This window comes from Dufourea novaeangliae, unplaced genomic scaffold (genome assembly GCF_001272555.1).
Source record: "Dufourea novaeangliae isolate 0120121106 unplaced genomic scaffold, ASM127255v1 scaffold89, whole genome shotgun sequence".
Lineage (NCBI taxonomy): Eukaryota > Metazoa > Arthropoda > Insecta > Hymenoptera > Halictidae > Dufourea > Dufourea novaeangliae.
Genome location: NW_015373988.1, coordinates 3,221,320 through 3,240,061, shown reverse-complemented (window position 1 = coordinate 3,240,061; position 18,742 = coordinate 3,221,320). Strand labels below are relative to the sequence as shown.

The 18,742-nt window shown below is 37.1% G+C and overlaps 1 protein-coding gene across 1 annotated transcript in view; it reads right to left on the bottom strand.

Moving 5' to 3' along the window:
* Positions 1–7,354: 7,354 nt before the first annotated feature.
* Positions 7,355–18,742, bottom strand: part of LOC107187587 (autophagy-related protein 16-1-like) — a 38,804-nt gene continuing 27,416 nt past the window's right edge. Inside the window, exon 5 of the mRNA XM_015575714.1 lies at positions 7,355–7,863. Coding sequence (XP_015431200.1) covers positions 7,767–7,863 — 97 coding nt within the window. The 3' untranslated portion in view covers positions 7,355–7,766. The remainder of the gene's footprint in view (positions 7,864–18,742) is intronic.

Below are 18,742 nucleotides of genomic sequence, written 5' to 3'. Positions count from 1 at the left end.
GAATTTTTTTAATTCTTCGTAGTTAGAACACAGGAGACATACTGTGCAGACTTGATGAGAGTTGGATAAGAAGTTCCTCGTGAGAGTTTCTACTTCATCCCCACCACTGGGGAGGGGAGGCATTTATTAGAACTTTCATGGAGTTTTTACTGTATTACGATACGTTTAATACAGGAGGGTTTTTTATCTTTTCGGTACGGAGGACGAGTATACAAGTGGTCCATAGAATGCTGGCTGTGGCCGAAGAACCAGTATACAAATCGTCTTGGAAGTGTTCTTGATGTTTTTGTGTACACTATGATGTACACTACGGACTTGTATGTCCAATAATTACATAACATTGTTTCTAGGGGTTTTGCTGCCTGTTCAAAACGAATGTGAAAATCTAAATTTACAATTTTCTAAATTATCTGACTGACATAAAAGTCCGTACCTACATCGAAGCGCATGGGCTGATGCATTAATGAATTTTGACGCAGAAACCAATTATCGGTTCAATTTGAAAATTTGTTGTGATTGATGTATCATCATAAGGTATCATTCGGTACATAATTGAGTTCCAAAATCGTGGGGCCAAAAACGGGAAATTCTTTGGTATGGGAGTTGGTAACTTTGGAAAATGAAAGAATGTGGTAATAGAGTAGTGTTATAAACAACTTTTATGTGAGGATTGTCGACATTGATAATACGAATTTTAAGTTGTTTACAGGATTAACGTCGACGAGTATTTCCTATCAATACTGACAGTAGATTGATTGAACTAACAATGTTGGAATATTTTCGGGGAAAAGTAATGTGTAAAGATAATTTCTGAATGCCATTCAGATGCTAATGCTTCGTTTACTCTTCGCAGTTGCTTGAGTTTATGTACCTAATACAGTAAGTACAATAGAAAAAGTTGCGAATATGTTGTTTAAAAAATGATTTTTATAATAAAACTGTCGGTTAAAATAGTATTGAAAGTGATGCATTCTTTTTTGAAATAATGTAGAATGTATATGCTCTTTTTATTCCTTTCATGGAAAGTCTATATCGATCTGTTGTCTTGAATTCAATGACTGTGAAATTGAATTAGAGTTCAGCTGTATTGTATTATTGGCCGACTAGATAGCATCGACTGAATAGGTTTGTCGGTCTATTACAGGTTATTTCTACTCGTATAACATCATCAGACAAAATCCAGTGGTACATTTCGATCAAGGTTTTGGAAAATAAACTAATATTTATTCATCTGTTCATATGATTCTATTCATATTAATAACTGTCCCAAGTATACTGTGTCTCGTTTGAAATTTAAAATGAAAGATATTCTAAGTGCAATGTACAAACATCCTACAGTATCGTCGTTAAAAACCAAATATAAGCAGTTGATGCGACGTCAAAACTCTTAAAAATATAAATAATAATATTTAAGAGTCCAAGAATATACGGACAATATGTCATTTCTAGTATAATTCGAAATAAATTTTACTATCATTATTTATAATATTCGACACGCTTTCGAGGGGTCACATAATGTATTGTGTAGAAATGATTATTATATAACCCACGTTTCATATTTCTAATGCTTAACAAATTTACTACGACAGGCAAAGCACTGAGAATTTTCATCAGACAGAACCGATTTTACTGTCGTAAGTAAGTGCTCCTTGGCGAAAGCATCAGTTAAGTTTCATCTATGAGCATCGAGATTGTAAGTCGTACGGTTTTATCGCAACATTAATTTGATATACGACGTGAAACTAGATTACTGCAGCAACGCATCGGTTAACAAGTAGGAGTTTGAATTCGGTAAAAGGTAGAGTTTCAACATGAACGAGCTGAATGGATATTTCTGATAAATAAAACTATTTCGTCATGACATGCAATCAGGCGGTGCATATCGTGAGGGTATGTTGTTGTTGTTGCATACAAATGGTGTTGTTCCTGAATGAAATAATAGAAGTTTGCATGGCACACGATGGAATATGTTATCAAATAATACATACCCACAATTGTCATATTGTAATGGCGATTTGGTAGCTGTAAGCAATATGTATATCGACATGAACTATGCGAGGTACTAATGTGAACTGTTTGATGGATTGATATGTAGTGTGCGCATTGCACATTGTAGGCAGTTATATTGGAAATTTTGGAAATGCCGGAGATGAATACACGAATACCTATACAATTGATACATACTATTTCTGGTAAAATTAATTTCATCTTTGCCAAAACATAATTTTTGTATGTTTCTTTCATAACTGAATGCAATTAAATTGTAAAGAGACGTACATTTCGGCTCCTGTATAGTATTCTAAAATTCTTTGAAATCGACTGACGACGTAATAAAGCGAAGAAATGTTATACAGTTACCTTTTGTGCAGAAATCTTCTAAAAAGCAACCTGTCAGGTAATTTAAAAAATTCTTCATATTTTGTTATGAAAACGGATCAGTAACAAAATTTTGTTGAATATGCATAGTATATTTCTCAAGCATATATTTATTGTATACCTTTCCATAGAAATTGAGTCATAAAGAAATGTCGTACTCGTGTAAGATATACCCGCCAAACTCGCATAATTGAAAAGTATATTCGACAAACAGGAAACACGAGGGAAGAGAACGTCAATTTTAGACGACGACTTATTTAGAATGTCGGCTGTTTACTTTATACAAAAAAGCCGCGGAAAGGGGAACAAAGGATAAAGCAGACTGCGCTTTGTCTCTTTAGTATGAAACAGCCTTTCGCTTCATGGTAAATCCAGACTTTCTCGGAACGGGGATGGTGTATTCCGGATTTTTAAGAGGAACGGTTGCGGTGTTCTCAGATCTTTGCAAGTTGTCCAGAAAAATCTTAGAATAACAGCTCGTTCCGCGGGAGCGTGTCCTTCGGCCGCAACAAAGAAACTTTTTTTCCGTGGCACGACAATACCGAGTTACAAGAGGATCGTATAAAAATAGGGAAGTAACATATATAGAATTGTGACTGGTCCATGTACGATAGCATTTAAATAAAAGCTTGTGAAATAATTGAATTATGGAAATCTCATGCAGTTGTTTGAACGTACTTTGTTTTTAATTGCTTTGAAAAAATATGTTAGCTTTTTATTCTTAGTGTAGATTAAATAGTGCATAATACTTACCGGTTAATAACAAAAGTGACGATATTTATATAACAATAAAAAAATCTTATCTTAGAAATTTCTAAATAATCTACCTTCAGTCGTTACAGTGGTGGTGAAATTTATTATTGAAAATTGATAACCTCGATAGAAGTCATCGGAGCTGTCAAGTGAAAGAGTGAATTTAATAAGTGGATATTTGGAATGAAGTGAAAACATATGATATATTAAAAAATACAAGAAGGAAACGTTTAATATATATTTACATGTGCGAACAGTGTATACAACGTTTCTGTTGAAATTAACATTGATTGTGGCTAGAATTAAAAATGTAACTTCATAATCGTGTGTACAATGATTAAACTAATTATACAAATTGGACGCAATCAATTATCTTTTAAAAGTTGCCACGCAGTTGTACGATATTTGTACCAAGATGCTTAACGTATTTATCGGTATGCATAAAAAACTGTGAACCTCGATGGAATCGAATAAGCCCAACAGATGTTAATATAAACTGTACCGCGGTTAGATTATTAGTTCGAGTTCATGTGGACACTTAATTAAAGCGATGGAAAAAAAAAATGTTAAATCGTATAAAATGTTAGCATTTGATAGGCGAATTCATGAACTTACGAAAATTCGTGTTCGATATTCTAATCTTCATTTCGAGCACAGCGATGACGTTAGCCTACGAAACTTTCGGCGTTAAAAATAATATCAACGATTATGATGTGTTCGTTTTCGTATGAGAAATCAAATATTAAGTATAACGATCCCGTACACATACACCATTACCATATGCAGCTTACAACATAATTTCCTCAACATATTATGGACCATTCTTTTCGGTATTAATATAGCTTACGTTAAACGATGATCAAAGAACTGTAGAGAATAAAGCATCGACATTCGTTCCTGACGAAATAAACTAAACGCAGAATGATACCTACAGACCGACGATCACAATGTATGTATACCAGTGTCGCGTGTGCGTGCTGAGTACCCGAATTAACAAAAGTACGTATCAAAAATATGAAAAGCTATATAATATTGGCATTTCGCATTTTTCTTGGCAATCGTAGCCACGATTCTCCCCGTACTTACATTTAGAACCATTTCGATCTTTGCCTTTTACCTTAGCGAAAAAAATCGCTTGTAATTATTGTGCTGTACGTAGACGAACGTCCGCTTTTTTCAAGTCGAGTGCATAAAGTTAACCAAGCGCGAATATAGTGTGAAAGGTACGAGTCGAAAAGAAAGTATTCGATATCAATGTTCAACCAGAACCACGAAAGGCAACGCGCGCCACCTTTGAAATTCGCTGGATTTATTGGTAAACACCGGGAAAACAATTCGTACAAATTTTCAGCTGGATCAGAGCACTCAGAATTTCGAATGTTTAGTGGAATTTTCCGTTCCAATGATTTAAATTTTAATTCTCAAAAAACTAGTCAGCGATTTCCACTGATATAGGACATTTTCAAACAGAAGGCGAATTATTAAACTTATTGTTTGTTGCATAGGTCAGTCTAGGATTATATTGAAGTAATTAACCTGAGTACCTGATGTCTTTCGAGTAATAGAAGAAAATGTTTGGAACAACGATTGCAAAATTTTTTCCGTGTCTTAGTTTGTAAGAAATTTTATACATTTTTTATTATGCCAGTTTCTAGCTTATTATATAGACATTAATTAACACTGGTCCCTACTAATGGTAATCAGAAATTTACAAGAATTGAGAATCATCCATCACTTATAGAATCTATTATAATAAAATTTTCGCATATGTGATGTTCCAGCTTATACTATTACAACTATTATTAAAAACAAATATAAATTACTTTACAATTCTTTATAAAATTGTATTGAAGAAGAAATAATTCGTGCATAAGTCAACTGTGAATTCATCTAAACGTGTTCTTATTAGTGTCACTAATAACCCAAATAAGAGAGAACCCAAACAATGTGACTACAAAAAATGAAGAAACAATTTTTTTTATATAATAGTATCGTTTAATCCATCCACAATATAGAATAATTTCATCTCGGGTATGACTACAGAATATTTAAAAATGTTAAAATAAAACTTCCTACGAAACAATGTCTCAGATCAAGGTTGTTGTGATTACGTAAAATATTAGAGAAAGTTGAAAGAGTTGTTCACGGTTGTCGGAGCTCTGTGAATTTTTATAGCATTCACCCAGTTCCGCTCACCGACTATTAAGTTTATGACTTTTGCAAGAACATACACCCCGACACAGAGAGAACAGAAAGAGAAACAACGAAAGTGGAGAGGAAAGTAGAATTGACTCGGAAGAATAATCAATTTTCACGATAGTCAGAAACATCGAGTTGTAGTTTGAAAATTCTTGCTTCCTCTATTGGTCTACCGATCTGAGAAATATCTGAACTTTAACTCTATGTATTAATTCTATTTGCTCTAAATTCTAAATTAACTCTATGTTTTAAATATCTATTCGATTTACATGCATATTATCCAACTCACTCGAGCAAGAATATTACAAATGAATCAATATTCTAAATGTCCATCACTGGGAATTAAAAATCTTACCGGTTTAATGGTTCAACGAAATATTGTCTATTTAAACAAAATATAATATCACTCGATACCTGTATCATATATATAAATAAGATAACATGGAATCAACCTTGTTCGTGGAATTTTTCTAATTCAATAAAAGTGCAACGAAGCTGAAATTTTGTACGAATTCACTTTACGATGATATTAATAAACACTGGCAGTATAAAGAACACTGAAGATTGTTTGATATCAAACAGTCTGTATAGAACAGACGATTGTAGAATTTCACCGCGATAAAGCCGATGTCCGGTACAATCTAACACGTTACTCAGTATTTTATACTTAATCAAACGAACCTTGTACAATGCTGTTTGTTCGATGCCATAATTATAATTTTATTGTGGTTGTTCGTTTAACGAGCATATCCACCACCGTCCTATATCAGACATACGACGAACGTGTAGACTTGACATCGCGGTTGCTTTTAATCGCCAACGAAATTAATCTATGGCTCCACTCACGCTAAAACCGTTAAAGTTATTTCACCGAACTGTACGAAAAACATTGTGCGTGATCTGTGATTAATTATCAGCGTAGAATTAGCCATAGAGGAATAAAAACACTGTTCAACTTTTGTAAAAACAAATTTTACCTTTAACCCTCGTACACTGTTCGGGACCATTCGATCCAGAACGAAAGCTTGATTTTCATCATCACGTTTTACGTTATAGAAATATATATATATATATATATAAACTAATCTGCCACTAATCATTTACATATATTACAATTCAGTTTAAAGGTAGACACATCATTTCAATTTCATAGTTATAAGGGTTCAGACCAGTGTAACGGTGAAAGAAACAACGAAATTTTTTCTCGTATTTTTCAGTACTTTATTGTCTTAAAAACATGCTCCTAGAATGCTTTTCTTTTAAATAAAATTAAAATAAATCGGTGCAAGGAATATAATTAATACTTTTCAAACTTTAAACGCATTTTTCTCGAACCCGTGTTTTTTTATCTGACATGCAAGATAATTAAAAAAATAATCAGTATTTAGATAATAAAAAATAATAGCCGATCGACTTGATACTTTGTCTCTTTATAGCAGCCCCATGTTATTGGAGGATAAACCGGCAAAGTTCAGAAAAAACATTACAAAATTATGTTTTTCAACAAATTGTATTCAATCTTCAAAGTGATACTATTCTCGCAATTTTCATTAAAAATTTTTGAGTTATGTTCATCTTTCAACTACAAGCAAAGAATTTGTCGAAATATTTGCTCTCTTTTATTTGAGATGATCCAAACTGTCATCGTGCACGTGAGTTACATTCTCAGGAAGATTATACGTTTAAATAAAAAAAAAATACGCAAAGTTAAAAAAAATTCGGTTCATTTGATTTGGCAAAAATAATTCGCGAAAATACGCTGAGCGTTACACTGGTCCGTTTCCTCCATTAAGAGAGTAGTAATGTAACAGGTGTTTGAACAGTACACGATGGTTAAAAAAGATTACCCAAACAACAATGTCTCGAACAAGACGATAAAACAAGAAATTAAAAGCGTATCGTATTTTCCAGCAACATGGACGACCGAGCCTGCCGGTACAGACGATTGAAACGTGAAAACAGTCTTTCAGAAATAGAAGGAGCGTCTCTGGTGAATCTCAAAAGAGTAACTGCGATAATTTGTTGAATTTCGCGAAGGAGGGGGTAGGAGAGGGCGGACTTGGGAACGCGAGTATCGACCTATGAAAAAAGAAATCTTTGCAGCCTGGGGGCAACTATCAGTGTAGTTTTATGTACAATAGTCTCGACCGTGTTTGAATCTGTACGTCGCGGCAGTCACGCTTCCAGCGGCCACCAAAAAAAAGGAGGGTACTTTTCGAACCTGCGCGTCCCGACTGACCGTCCGTTGATTTTCATTTTCCTGCGCCCGGAGTGTCCTTTGTGACACAACAGCAGACGCGTGAACTCTCAGGCCGTCTTTCTCTGCATTTTTTTTTATCCATTTTCGTTCCAGTTTCTATAAACGTCCAACACGGCACAAAAGAACGCGTTGACCTTGGTGCTCGAAACAATCGTCTGTTTCGGGATCGTTCGTCCTATCAAACATGGTCACCCCAGACCGTCACCGTTTTTGCCCTGTCCACCGATGCGAGATAGGTGCCGTGAGGATGCCAAGACACCGCTGTCACCACGGCCCTGCAAGAAACGGTCCAACAAATCAATTAGATCTCATCTCGTTTGCGTTTATTCGGATCGATTTATAGTTGCCGGTAATGGAGCATGCAAGGTGTAGAATGAAGATGCTATAGTTACAGAAGGCAAGGAATTTATAAATGATTTGTAATTGTTACTAAAGTAATGTTTAAGTTTGGTTTATCATGACGGTGGTGTTTGAATATTTATAATTAATTAATTCATGGAATTATATAAGGTATTAATAAAAATGTGTGGACACTTTCAGAGCGTGGATTCTGGGTGATAAAGTAAAACTAAGACAAAAATTAAGATTGATGAAATTGCGTAGAAGCATTTTACGCGTAGTTCGTCCGTATTTTTAACAATTAATAACTCGAAAACGAAGTCTCGAACGCAAGTTTCAACATTTTTGATTTTTGCCTAAATTTGGCTTGTAGAATCTATCCTATGAAAGTGTCCCATATTTACCAATACCCTGTATATTACCGACAAGAAGTAAGTCTTTCTTGTCTTGTAAGTTGGAATAAATTAATTAGTTTCTTCTTCAATGATTGAGTATTCGTTAATGAATAAATTTGCACATCCACGTCCCTGTAAAATATTAAGAAGATACATATCATACGAGCTGATTTCAATATCGATTTAATTTTCAATGTGTTATTTCTCGTTACAGAATTTTAATAACCCGTCATCGATTGTTCAGTTATTCCAATATGAGTAGTCCACATAATAAACGAATAATTTCAATAATATTTTAATAACTGTCTGTCATAAAACATTCAATTTCGGCGTGTAAACAGACCGTTTAAAACGATTTATAACAGACCGTTTAAAAGGTTATCCCTTCCAATCTCATCGATGGATGCAAATAATTATCAACAATTACAATAAATAAAACATTCACTTTATATATGAATATATTTATAGAACGCTGACATTGTGAGGACAGACATAAACGAGCAACTAGAAAGTTATAATTTTCCTATATTCGCTAATATATTCTCTAATATAGCATGAAAAATATAAATTCCAACAAACATGCTTCAATTATATACGACTATGTTCTGAAATCATAACGACTTAAATCGAATATTTTGGAAAACAATAAAAATATCTATGTTAAGGAAATGAGTAAAATAACATTTTTAGCATGTGCTTAATGAAGTATTAATTATTTACAACCAGCACATATTTTCAAATAATTTTAAAAATTACCAATTTCACACCCTGCATGTCACGGACTGTTCTGAGCCCTTCACTCTAACCATTAATTACTAAAAGAACATATTCGGTTGTTACATAATAAATGTCATTTTTAAATTGCAGAGTTTGAACGATTATAAGTTATAATTGATAAACTCTTGCCAACAAGTGAGAAGCTTAACGATTTTAAGATAGCTGAATTGGTGCATTGAAAAATGAGATTTATTATGCGACAACCCAATAAATATTTCCGTAAGAAGTATTAATCAGACATGATTCATGAAAATCAGTGATTATCATTTTTCGTTCATCTCCCACTAAATTCCCAAGTTCGTGGGAACGAGAAACAATAGAAGGACGAGACCGAAGCAGTAAGACATTAGCCTGGAGGCGGCTGTAAGTCGCTATGATTTATGGGCTGAGAATCTATTTTCAGCTCGTAATGGGTCGGTCAAATCGTCGTAACCAATGGTTAATTGTTACAAAAGACCACGGGCTCCCGGTGACAATGTACCGTGTATCGTTATGCAAACTGAGCGTGGGCGTAGGCGGCGGCGGCGAAGATGTAGCCAGCTCCTCGAGACACGCTCGACTGGCACTGAAATTTGAAACTCTTGTCTCGGCAACTGAACACTGCGGTTGATGCCACTTAGGGCGAGAAAAAGAAACAAGAAAGTAAAGCTACGTCTGTTTGTTTGACCGTTCTTCCCTTTTTTTTGCCTGTTCTCCGTCCACTTACGAGCGTCCTCCCTCGCGTCTCGCTGAACGTACGGGCCTCAATGTACCACTTGCACCGATTATACACGTTCGCTTGCTACCAATTTACTTCTGACGATGACACACGAGTGCATTTTATGTGTACGATCTGATAATGAGCTCGTGGCGGCATACTTTGCAGTCAGATATACAGGGTGTCCCAAAATAGCTTGGACTCCCGGAAATGAGGGGTTCCTGGGATGATTTGGAACAACTTTTTCCTTAGCGAAAATGTTGTCCCAGGCTTCCTTCACTAGATATTACGCAAAGTTTAGAAATAATTGTAACGTTGTCGGTATGCACTGTAAATTTGAATGAAACATTCTGCCGCATAGTATATAATGAATGAAGAGGCATTAAAGTATTGGTTAACAGACCACCCGTTATACGGACATCTGCAGGCGTTCAAATCGTTTTCGCTAAAGATTCCATTTGAATGTGGAAATACACAGTGGCACGTAATTTTCTGGTCCAAGCGGCTTCGCCTGTGCAGCGAAAGGTCTATAAAACCTGAATTCCCAGGGGTGATTCACAGGGTTACGTGGAATCGTAAAAGGGTGTTTCTATGCGAGGACAAACGTGCTGAAATGACGTACCTTTTGAGTCTCGAGTAAAACTTGGCAGAGATCGCGCGCGCACCTCGGGAAAACGGACATAAAGCAGCTGTATATTTTGGAATACTATAAAGGTCAAGTACAACCGTCGAGAACGATGTGCTAAAGAAAAATTAGATTCATAAAAATATGATTAAAAAGTTTACGGGGCACTTGTCCTCTATTCGTCGTAAAGGATCAGGCGCTATGGGACGTTTTGCCGGGAGGGTGGGAGAAGGGGGGATGCATCAAAAATTGCTTTTAACACGACGGGATCCTTAGTATTTACACGCATACCGTCTCCACGATTTCTATTCAAACGAGAACTTACAACTTCAAGGTGATATCGTCAAACGTTTGGGAACTGAAAGCTTGTGGATGATACTTTCATGCAGGTTTTCGATGTATTGTGGATTGCTCACTGTAAGTTACTTTCTTTCAAATTATGGTATTTATTGAAGCATTTGAACACGTTGACTACCACAGTATAAAAGGCCGTACGTAGCCAGACACGTTTTATTTCCTTTTTTAAGTCATAAATAATTTGACTTTGACTACTTTCATAGTTTATTATATCCAGATACAACGTCGAATCTTCATTATTAATATATCAAGTTGCATTCTTTATAGATACCTTTTACAATTGATTCAATGCATATACTAACTGTCAAACAGCAACGATAATAAATTTTTCTTACAAAATCAATAAATTACATTGCAAAATGAAATTATAGTATCTCTGAATTTCTTATACCATACTAGTAAGCCTTTCCAATTGCAAATAATCAGAGCTCTAGTATTACCTCGCAATAAATCATTTTTTCTTACAAAAACTATAAATTACACTACAAATTAAAATTAAACTATCTCTGAATTTCTTGTCTCATACTCGCAACCTTTCCCAATTACAAATAATCAGAGCGCTACTATCAGATTGCAATGAATATAAATTTATTCTTACAAAAAGTATAAATCAGACTGCGTAAAAAATTATACTATCCCTCAGTTTCTTGTCCTATACTCGTAACCCTTCCTAATTACAAATAATCAGAGCTCCAAAAATGATTGGACTGCGGGAGTAAAGAGTCCCCCCCCCCGCCCCTCGTTCCACTGGGAACAATAATACATCTAATGTACACACAATATCCTATCAAGCTGTGTGCACACGTTTCACACACATTTACTCTAGCCCAGAAAGACAAACAACCCCGGTGAAAGATTGAAGAAGCAGCCGCTGTTACGGGGCAGGGGCCAATAAATACTCCGTTACAAAAATGTCCACGGTGAAAAACGTGTTTGCCAGCGAGGCGGACGAGTAATTAGATGAGCGGAGTAGTTACCAGAAATCTGGATGAATGTTTACGTCAACTCGGAATCCGTTGGCACAAAGGGAACGAATTCAACCGATAAACGAGGGGTGAGAAAAGGGTGGAAAGGGGCTGACGAAGGGTTGCAGGGGCGCATAGACGATTGACCGACATGCCTACGAGTACGGGTAAACTTTGTCTCCTGACAAAAAGGTGGCGGGGTGGCTTGTATTGGATGAAACAACAGCAGCACAGGGGGATTGAGGAGGGACGGAGTGGGAGGGGAAAAAGTGTTCGCCAGAAAATGTGCGTCGCGACGACCGCCCGTCGAGAATGGCGACCGCTGTCGCCGCCACAGGCATCGCTACCAACCCCCATGACAACGACCATATTTTTCAAAGTGTCCCGCTTCGTATCCGGGATACCTTTGCGAGAGCAACTACCTACGGTGGTGTATATTGCGAGCGTGATAAAGGAGACCTATCCGTTTTTGCCGAAGGAGCGTGGAAATAAGCTTTTTCGAACGGTATTTCCAACCGTTACTTTTCCTGTTTTCCCTTTCATTGCATTGTATTTCGCTCAGCGGGGACCGTTTTTCTCGGCGGCGTGAATGTGTTAGGATTTAAGGAGAAAAACGTAGCGAGTGGAAAGAAAAACGTTTTTGAACCCTCCACCCCCCTGCGGGGAGAATATACGGAAATGAGGGGAGATAACCGAATGATTTTTCGACCGTTTAATTGTGATTTCTTCTATATAAATCCTTTGGGATCGTCTTATACAGTGCTGTTTACAAATTTTCAGTCGTAGGAAAAAGAATCTTAATTCATTGCTGTTGTAAGTGGAGGTGGGGTCAAGACGTGGACGGCAATCTAATTATGACGCTGTGTCCAGATCAGTGGCAAATGGCTAAAACGAAAAAGGAGGAATCAGGTAAAATCCGCGAGGAGAGCCGCAACGGATTTAGAGTTTCACCTCCGGGCGATGGATTATGCGAAGCATAAAGATTTTAACCAGAGAAAAGACATCGAATAACTTAAGAAGAGAAAAGCGTTGGTAGATTAGCGTCGCCTATTCTGTTTCATAAGTATATCTTGTTTATCCATTTGTGCCCGGGATAATTTAAACAACTATTCTTAATCGCCACGGATCCGTACCGGATAAAACGGATAATCCTGAATGGAGCTCGTGAATTTAATTAAAGGATATCTGCATGAACTTATTTATTATGTACACATGGACGAGGATTGCTAAAGCGGTACCTGATGCATTTTCGACTAACTTGTTATCGGTCTACAACACAGCGTATTCTAAAAATATAAAAAAAACGTGTGCGCCCAGGAGTTAAAGACCAGTCAGCAGTTTTATCGAATCTGTTATTCATAGAGATTCATAGAGGAAATATTTTAGTATTCCAAAATGGGATATACGCTATCAGTTGTTATACTGTACCAATGAGTAATCCACTAACTTCCAACCAAACTAAATGTTTAAACCATTTTCATTCAAAGAAGTCAAAAAGCTATTTCCAATTTACAATACATTGCTATTTAAGCTAGAAAAGTATTATGAATTTATTAACTGGTTCACCTCATGGAACACATTAAAACAGTTTCAAAGAGACTTGGAGAATTTGAAATTCGTATTAGAAATTTATTTTTTCTTATCTCCATAACTCTACATAGTACCCTTATAGTAAATACAGGTTGGACCAGAACGGATGTCACAACCGGGCATTGGTACAGAAGAAAAGTTATTCTATAAACAAAAATAAATTGAAAATTAAAGATTGTTTCGTACAATGCTTCGTTTTCGAGATAATCCAATTTGAAAATCTTCTGGATACGCATGCAATTGTATGGGACCTGGTTATCGCGTCTGTTCATTACATTCCGTTTCTACTTACTGTCTAGTCTATCTATTCTGCTTCTACTAACACGTCCATATCTCGAAAAAGAAGCATCATAGGAATTAAATTTTATTCTACATTCTCGCTTTATTATTGCACGTACATACAGTGATTCATACATTCATTCAGATACGTCCGAAATAACAATTAAGTGGATCAATTAGGATCTTTATGCAATTCTCATTTATATTTCCTCCTTACTTTCATCATCCTGTTGTGACCGATAGTTATGACTATTAAAATAAAATTTACAGTTGAGTATGTAATCTCGTCACATAAACGTGACAGCCTTCCGTGAACAAATTTCTGAGTCACTGTATAGTAACCTCCTGTTGCACGACCCTATACATACTGTTTGCCAACCAAGCCACTAGCATATCATGAGAAATGTCTTGTAGAAAAGGCTTCATCCATACAGACAGGATACATTCATGCATCAGGGAGTACGCAAAGACAGACGATACATTTGAACGTAACACGGCATAAATTCGCGCGCTTGTAACGTTCCCCGATCTTGAAACTTGGTCAATGCCCAATCTATACTTAAACCACTCCCATGGTGGGAAAGACGTGTATATCACGAGATAAGATGTTTAAGCTGTGCGCCTCGTTTGCATATACCCAACCAACGCGCAACGAAATAACCAAGGTGAAGAATAACGGAAATCCAGGAAGGCTGTGGCGTCGTTTATTGAACCAAATAAACGAACAATCATCGTTGAACACCGTACGGTGGTAGACTCGATACGAGCGCTTCGGGACGGCCGATTATTAGTTTCTGTGGCCGGTTTACATTTAGGGACGAGCCACGGGAAGTGAACGATCGCGGTGCAAGCAACTGATAGTCGCGTAGGAGTCGCGACAATTCCGCAAGGAATTGCGCCCGGTTATCGAGACAATCGTGGGGTCTCTGTCATCAATCTATGTGGCCGCGAGCAACACGCATCTGAATGCTTGGTCGACCACGAACAGTGGCGCCTAATGGCGCGCTCATTGACGTACACAGTCCGCTCGACGGTGACTCCTACGGTTTCGTTGGGGGGTTAGGGGGAGGATGACAATACCTACAATGATTAGATTGGCGTCGTTCTCACGGCAAATGACGCGAAACGTCGCCGCAGCCACTGTCACCGTAAAGAACCGACGCCCGTGATACGCTGTTCCTCTTGTAGGGCGGTTGTTTGAAAGCCCCTACTCGAACTGGTCTCGCGAATCCAGCGTGAAGTAACGTGGGTCGTTATTAACCCCTTGCCCTATGATTTTCTTATTGTCTGCAGTCTCCAGAATTACTTTATCATCAATAATTCCCCAGAAACAAAAGGAATTCGTGTACTTATCGCAATTGTACATTTACTGTAAAAGGTAAATATTAATATCAAATAGCTAGTATTTCACTTTGACTCAAAGAAAACAAATGATGTTTGTTGAATCAATTTTGATATCGTCATTACGAGTCTGACTCGATGTTATAAGGCAAGGGGTTAAACAGAGCGCAGAAGCTCCACGAGACGGATATTTTCAGAGAAGATAATTTTATTCGTTTTGAAATATGGGAAACATTGAAGTCTGAGAAGTACTGGGTGTTCCACGTAAGTGTCGCCAGGAAATTTCAAGACTTTACTTAAATTTTACAAAAACATCGTGTTAAGGTATTAATGAACAATCTCTGATTTACGAAAGTTGTACACGTATATAATAGCCATCTGGAAATCACTGGTGTATGCAGTCGTTGGAAATATTTTAAATCTTTCGTGGATATACGAATATTATATGTAAAGTATATTTTCGAAGATATACATAGGTATTAAAGTTTGATTCTACGAGTATTAATAAATTCTCATAGAAAAATATACGAATATAAAGTATCCCACCTACATTATTTACATGAAACCCGCAAAGTAATAAAACGTTGCATGCCATTGAACTTTGTTTACAAAAAATGTATTATTTTTGTCATAAAGCAAAGTACCTTCAGCCATAAAATACATTCCAAGTTAACGGCAAACACAAATAAATCTGTTGGGTAATAAAATTTTCTAGCTAATTATTATGCGCAGCGACGCGCATCAAAGGGAGAGATTTATGCTAATCTGATAGGAACGTAATACGAGGATATTGTATTGAATATCATAGAAATTAGCCGCGGCTACGTAACCCAGGATGAGGATGCAACACGGCGTGTTATCCTTTTCTTACCAAAGGGACCGAAATTAAGGCAAATTACAAAGTAAAAAGGAACCCGTGGGCGTCACTTCAGGTACAGAAGGTGCATAAGTTTTATCGATTTATAGCGGCCTAGAGTCTCTTCGATGCCGAGGATAAGAGGATATACGCGTTCGCGATCTACATGCTGATGAATTCACCGTGTCTATTAAGTATTAATATAGATAAAGTTTCCCCTGGAGGTGTATGGAACGTGCCAAACAGAACAGCAAGTTATCTACGCTTGAAAGATCGCGTGAGGCAACGTTTACGCTCGCGAAAGATTGCTGGGGATTTTGTGGGGATTATAATAACTGTTTACTGTCCGAGTGGAAAGCACCATTGTCGTAATGTCGTAATGTTAGGTGCTTCCAGAGAACGCTTTCTAGACAAATATTCGCAATTGCTCGCAGTATTTAGTATATTTTTAAGCTGAATTATCAGGTAGATGATTTAAAAACATTGTTAATATTCATTAGCTTTCATTCAAAATAATTATCATACATTGGTACTGATAAGGTGAATTGGTCATTTATTGAAATAGTTCTAATTTATAACAAAAGAAGTATTTTGTGTACTCGTGAAATAGTTCTCATTTATAACAAAAGAAGTATTTTGTATTACGTTACTACCAGTTATTAATATTATAAAAAATGTGTTCTACCTCTGAACTCGTGTTATGATTCATAAGCTGATGAGCATGTTTTACAAATCATTCAAGAACGTGATACGAGGATATTGTAACATAGAAAGTACAAAGTGAAATACGAAAGGATATTATGTACCTACAAATCCTTATAAAGAGACCTTTATTTCACATCTGAAGCAACAAGTAAATTCTATTGGTTTATCAGTTTATTACTCGCGTGCAGTCAGAAGTCCAAGTGATCGTTTCCAAAGACCGTGGGTTTCCAAGGGAAATTGACCTGAACACAGAAACCGAACTATACGCCGTACAAAATACAATTCAACTTCGCCAATCGTGTGTAACAATGGTCATCTATAAAGTCAATAAGCAGGAAAAGCAACCGATACTGTTCGCTACTATACTTTTTCCTAAACCCACGCCAAGATTTCATTAGTTTCAGCGCCAAGCAGCGTGACAGTTACAGTTTTTATCGAAAATAAAATGACAACGCGTCCAGTCTGAAACACTTATACCGAAATGTTTATCGACTGATCAATTTAAAACGTGAGTTGAAAGGGAAATCTAAATGTCAGTATTTATGACTTAATTCCACGATAGAAAGGTGACCACTCTTTCGATGATGGACATTTCCTATGAACAAAATTTACGAAAATATAACGAAGTGGTCTGAATCCTGTAAGAGAAATACTTAGAAAATTTAAAAGAAACTATAATCAGTCATTCGATGCACCAATAAGTAGTCGACTACTTATTTTCAATAAATTGGTGACTGTATACATTCAAAAGATTTCTCTGCACTCTTCATCTTCAAAAATGGTAAAGCTTCGGAGAAGGAAAACAAATATTACTGAAGTGGCCATAGGTTTATAAGCATCTCGACAAAAGAAAGTATTGAATTTGACCAGATACAGTGGATTAGTTCTTGGTGCACCTAATCATAAGCTATTGACTTCTAAACTAATATGCTGAATATCTCATAAAAGTTACCATTCAGTACATTCATCGAAACAGTTTTCCATCTCCAGTCTCATTGCACTTTCAACCTCGTATTCAGAAATAACCACTACAAAGATCAAAGCACTATGATTTAATGATTCAAGAGAACCTCATTTACTACGTATATACGTACCAGTAGGTAAAAGTTCCCATGTCGAATTCACTGGAAAGGTTTCATCGAGAAGCGTTCCGTCAATAGCAATGCGCAGTTGGGAATAGGTAAAAGCAGGGTTTCTGTCGAGGCTCCGAGTATAGGGTAGCAGAAACCGACGAGGGTGATGAAGAAAAAGGCACGAGGCGGAGCTGACATGTATATCCGTGCCAACCGCCGGTTCCTGGTACGAGGGGAACAGGAATGGGAAAAACAGATAAAGAGCTCCGCGTCGCTCGACTACCGAAGACACGACGAAGATAAATGACATAATATCGTGCCGGACCGGCCGATCATTGCCGTAGAAACGAAATCGAGTTAGGCGAAAGGAGTGCCGTGGGGCAATTGATCTCTGGCGATGCTTCGTTACGCTCGGCGACAATGAAATCGGTCTGATACTCATCAGGGGATGCCAAGAAGATTGGTTTCTTGGCTCCTTCAAGGGACATCCAGGTATCGGTATACGTGTACGTACATCCGACACAAACACATCCAATCGGTATAATCTAATCTTTTCCACTTGACGTGTTTACGTTCGTCTTTTCGACCGACTTATTCGTCCCGAGGGAACACGTTGAATTTTCATTACCTTCACGCCGGCTGAACCCGAGGGGGTTGGGGCATTAACATCCACACTTAAAGCCTTTAAGGCGGCGCTATTGATTTCCTATGGACGCCCAGGGATTAACGGTGTACAAGGGCAACCGTGGTGTGTGCGTTTACTCGCGAATGGGAATGCAGTCTGACACATAAAAGTGTACTGCTTTGTGCACATATATACTAGTGCACGCGAAATACAATGCATGGAGCAAGAGGGATTGTGATAATCGGTATGAATACTTTCTGTATTGTTTGAAATTTCTTATGATCGTAGATGTCATTCAGAAATGTGATGCTTTTTGAACTGTGTATTCCGTACGGTAATCAATGCAAAAGATTTTCAGAAAGTGAAGGGGATTGGTCTCATTATCAAGCAAGAGTTGAAACATGTCGATGTCCATTTTTTACAGGTAACCTGATACCCCTATCTGTGTCTCTGGGGCATACGCCCTAAGAACGTACTTAGGGAAACATATCTGTGATTGGTTACTGCATATCGCGACGTCTAAGGCATTC